The sequence below is a fragment of the Poecilia reticulata genome, chromosome 16 (assembly GCF_904066995.2).
Source record: "Poecilia reticulata chromosome 16, P_reticulata-male-v2, whole genome shotgun sequence".
Taxonomy (NCBI): Eukaryota; Metazoa; Chordata; class Actinopteri; order Cyprinodontiformes; family Poeciliidae; genus Poecilia; species Poecilia reticulata.
The window spans coordinates 35,268,340-35,273,477 of NC_088845.1; the positions used below are offsets into that span (position 1 = coordinate 35,268,340).

The 5,138-nt window shown below is 38.6% G+C and overlaps 1 protein-coding gene across 1 annotated transcript; it reads left to right on the forward strand.

Annotated features, from left to right (window-relative positions):
* The first annotated feature begins 360 nt into the window (after positions 1–360).
* LOC145547712 (uncharacterized) lies at positions 361–1,427 on the forward strand. Its single transcript, XM_081597598.1, has 2 exons — positions 361–595; positions 707–1,427. The coding sequence occupies exon 2, from the start codon at positions 707–709 to the stop codon at positions 1,259–1,261; it is 555 nt and encodes a 184-aa protein (XP_081453724.1). The 5' UTR covers positions 361–595; the 3' UTR covers positions 1,262–1,427.
* Positions 1,428–5,138: the final 3,711 nt, after the last annotated feature.

The following is a 5,138-nucleotide window of genomic DNA, read 5'->3' on the forward strand; positions in this document are numbered from 1 at the left end:
ACTTTATTAGGTACACCTGTCTATGTCATAAAACGTGAATCATCTCATGTCTTGAACACGACAATTAGTTCACTGAACTCGAATGGCCTCCACAGTCACCAGATCTCAGCACAATAGAGAACCTTTGGGATGTAGTGGAAGACTCACATTATGGATGTGTAGCTGACAAATCTGCAGCAACTGTGTGATGTTAATGTTAATATGGACCCGACTCTCTGAGGAATGTTTCCAGTATTTTGTTGAGTCTATGCCACGAAGGATTAAATCAGTACTGAAGGCAAAAGGGGATCCAACCTGGTACTAGCAAGTTGTACCTAATAAAGTGGCTGGTGAATGTATCTATAGCTATGGGCACCTGCAGTGAATCTGCTGAAGCTTGTCCAAATGCAAATGAAACTTTACCACAACAGCTCTGCAGCCACCAAATTGCTTTCTTTTATACAACAAAGAGGAAGTCAAAAAGCTCCTTTTCCTTGTCAGGACAGCTGGTTCACTGCTCTTAAAACACATATCAAGAGAGAAATAAAAAGAACAAGAAGGCTCCTCTGCTGTCACATTTTGAATCCATTTTGACATTTTGGTCTTCTGACAAGAGGTGAGTGAATATGGAACATATATTGGGCAGATACGGCCCATATATACAGATACGGTTTGAAAAACCGTATCTGTATTTGTCTCACAATATTATTTCTGGTTCTCTTTTCAGATGGCACAAGGCAAAGAGAGTTTTCCCTTGTTTTCTTACACATTCCTGTTGTCCCTGGCTCTTGCATCAACTCTGAAAACTCTCAATTCAAAGCAAGAGCTGCAGGACAGTGGCTTTGGTCAACCCGCACCCCGCCACGGTCTCAGGCTTCTAGTGTGGTACGTCCAGAACTGCCTGGACAACAACATGAGGGCTTTGTGTAATCCCATTGAAAGAGAATTTGGATTTCATGAGTTTAAGAATCATGGGACACATCCTCTGCTACCAGTAATTCATGACACAAAGCAGTATGGATATTATACCATTGGGAACCTCAACTCTCCTCATGCTGAGGACCTGCCTTACAATGTGAGGAAGGACTACAACCCCAGAGATCCTGACAGTAACAAGGACAGAGTTCTGGTGAGATATAACAAGAACAACAGACGCATTGTGGACATATATGCATCTGGACATTATTATGCAAAAGAGACATTCAAAATAGGCCCAAATCTTCTTACTGCTCTTCGACAGAAAGGCAAATCTTGCTTTAATGGAAATAAGATGTTCTTCTAATCCCTTCTCTGGCAGCCATGACAGCTTTCATACAAATGTAAGTTTTTTGAAACAGTCTTGAGTGAAATGTATTCAGGAAACATACTGCTAATAATTTGCCATGTGTAACCTGACACACATGACAAATAATTATTATTCTACCTGCTTTTATTTTGAATAAAATCAATAAAGTACTTTAAATGTTCAATGAGTTTGATTCATTTTCTTTGTGTAAGGTAAGGTAATTTTATTTATATAGCACATTTTCAGCAAAATGTCCATTCAAAGTGTAGAATTGTGTATGATTGTCAGCAAAGCTGCATCAGAGAACTTGCATGACAAGACAGGTACAGTCTCTTTACAAGAAACCAAACTCATCTTATAAAATGCAAATGTTTTTTCCAGTATCTTTAAAAGTACATAAAATGAGAGAATTTTATCAGTGTCACACAAGGACAGGGGTCACTGAGTAGTAAAGTTAACATAATAAGCTTCTCTTTTGAGAAACTCGTATAGATTTAGTCTACAAGTTAACTATTACCAGCCATTAAAATTATTCCAGTTCATAAATTCTTTTCTTAGAAGTTAGTGTGACATTTGTTAAACTTTCATGCTGGATATGTTACACATATCTAGCAAAATGGTGGACAAACTATATTACATTCTCCTAACTTCTTAGGACCTAACGTCCAGAATTTCAAGTCGCCTCACTCCAACCAGTAGCCATTTACTGAGATGAGTGATGATCCCCTTTCTCTAGAAACTAAGCTGATCGATACTGGGCCCATTTCTGGAAGAAACGTCCCGCTCCTGAACCTCCTGGTGTTCCTGAGCCCCCTGACAGGGTTCCTGTGGGTTCCCAATGTCCCTTTCACAGGCCTCTGTGGTTCAACCGGCTGCATGACTGAACTTTTTAATTTTTTTCTGAAGTTTCCTAGGTTGTACTCTGGCCCCCAAGAATCCCTGACAGCTTAGCACCACGGGATAAAAAAAGAAGAAAAATATGCGGATGTTGTGCAAAACTCAGAAACAAGAAAACCAGGTCATGGAGCAACAAACTGAGAATCAGAATATGAAAAAGAATCCAGAGCAGAACAGTGAAAAATTAGTGGCAGATCAGGTGAAACAAATGATAGTTAGGCGGTGCAGCCAGGTGAATGGCTCAGTAGTAAAGATTACTGGTGAGCGTCAATAGAAAGGGAAATAGATGAAGCAAACTAATAACAGGAGAAAAACTAAAGGGGGCATAACACTAAACCAAGAAAGGATAATACTAATCAAAAGAAACTAAATGGAAATGCGTGAAGAACAAAATGCAAGAATAAACTAAGAAACAAAGCTAAATAGAAAGGAATAAACTGGTACGACAAAGACTTTTGAGCAATAATTAAAACAAGGTACTATGAATATGGCAAGAACAGAAACATTCTTTTCAAATAAAAGGTAAGATAATATTGTTGATGTGCCATGGGTTTGTTGAGACCACATCTAATTAGAAGAAATATATTTTACTGACAGTAATGGTAATAAGGAACTTATCATTTATTCTATCCATCAATCCATTTTCTATACACCCTTGTCCCTAAGGAGGTCGGGAGGGTTGCTGGTGCTTATCTCCAGCTAACGTTCTGGGCGAGAGGCGGGGTCACCCTGGACAGGTCGCCAGTTTGTCTCAGGGCAACACAGACACAGACAAGACACACAACCATGCACACACACTCACACCTAGGGAGAATTTAGAGAAGCCAATTAATCTGACAGTCATGTTTTTGGACTGTGGGAGGAAGCCGGAGTACCTGGAGAGAACCAACGCATGCACAGGGAGAACATGGAAACTCCATGCAGAAAGACTCTGGGCTGGGAATCAAACCCAGAACCTTCTTGCTGCAAGGCAACAGCTCTCTTATCATTTATGAATGTTTTTAATTAATTTTTGTTTTATATTTTTCTTTCTTCAGTATTATTTTTCATGTCATTGTTAATGTCCTGAGGCTACTAAGTGACTCCATGACACTTTCAGTTTCATGGATTTGACTCATTAGGATTTGAGTAAGAACCAGTTTTATTCTTTTTAATTTCTATACAGTAAAGCCCACATCTTCTTTGATGGGGGGTGATCTCTCACACAAAAACAAATGCATCTTACATGTGTCATGGCGACACATGGTTGGTTGGGCTCCGTGTTTGCCTCCCACGATTTTAAATTTAAAGTCCTTTTAACCAATATAATCCTAACTAAGGATTCAATTGATGGATCGAAGCAGCAACAATCTGAAGGATTGATGCAGCAACAATGCAAAGATACAAGCCAACAATGGTTTTCCGGTCATGTGTGAAATTCTGTTCCTCTGTGAAAATCTGTTCCCCCTGTGTCGGGAGCGTACATTGCAGCCAGAGAGATCTGACAGATCTGACCATTTTCACGGCGCTTCTGATTGATTTCTCTGTAAAAATAACTCATATTATCATGTCAAGGTTGTAACATTCAGTTTAATCGGCAGCTGTTAAAAAAATAAGCAATAACTAAATCGTAAAATAAGTAAATAAACAAGGTCTTGTATGGAGGTCTTCTTATACCTTTTTGTGTTGTTGTTTAATGGCCTAGAGAATCAGTCTTTTTCCTACTTTTGTCACTTAAGCCTGACAAAAAAGTAACTCACCAAACACAGTTTTCTTTTCCAACACATGGTGTGAATTTATGATTGTTCATTGCTAATATTCTTATATTAGCAATGAAAAATCATAAATGGATTTTTGGAAGGATGGAAGCTGGCTAATAGCAGGACACAAAGGTTAGACTTCCTGAAAATAAAGTGTAGGCTTTCTGGAAAACAGATTACACAGATTTCTGGATAAAATAAATTTCTAGTTGCTAAATTTTAGTTGTTCAAACATATAACAATTATTGAGAATTTGGAAATACTTTTTATTTGCCAAAGCAATGAGGGGCAATTTCAGCTAACTGAAATAATCTGTTCCCCCTCCATGTCATAGGAACAAATTAATTCACCAGCAAGTCTTTAACTGTGTTTATTCCTCTTTATAAACAACACATCCTGTAAATATGGCATTGCTCATTATTTACCAGCGTTATGAGGAGGGAACCATATATTTCAGCAACCTGAAATTATCCATCCATCCATCCATCCATCCATCCATCCATCCATCCATTTTCTTCCGCTTATCCGGGGTCGGGTCGCGGGGGCAGCAGCTTCAGAAGGGAGGCCCAGACTTCCCTCTCCCCCGCCACTTCTTCCAGCTCCTCCGGGGGAATCCCAATGCGTTCCCAGGCCAGCCGAGAGACGTAATCCCTCCAGCGTGTCCTGGGTCTTCCCCGAGGCCTCCTCCCAGTGGGACGTGTTATTGTCGATGATGAGAAGAATAAACACAGTTAAATACTTGCTGGTAAATTAATTTGGAGGGGAACAGATTATTTCAGTTAGCTGAAATTGCCCCTCGTTGCTTTGGCAAATAAAGAGCATTTTCAAATGTGTGATAGCATGTTTGAACCACTAAACATTAGCAAGTAGAAATTTCTTTTATCCAGTAATCCGTCATATTTAACATTAGAAGGGGATTTTCCAGAAAGCCTACACTTTGTTTTCAGGGAGTCTAATGTTCATAATCTTCACTAGCATATTTTAAATTTATTTTCTTAACAATATACATGTTTCAGGAAGGATAGAGTTTTAGGGCGAGGAGGGGGAGTATTGATTTTTTATAAAAGACTTATTTAACATCTATATATCATTCTATTGATGTATAGATTAACATATATCATAGAATGTATATGTATAAATGTTTGTCTTTCACCTTGTATGAATTTTAATATTGTGGTAGTGTACAATCCTCAATCATGTCGCAGCTCAACTTTTTAAAATAACTGTCTTAAAAGAAT

Excerpts from the sequence above, each read along its gene's own strand:
- LOC145547712 (XM_081597598.1), top strand. The coding sequence starts at position 707 with ATGGCACAAGGCAAAGAGAGTTTTCCCTTGTTTTCTTACACATTCCTG.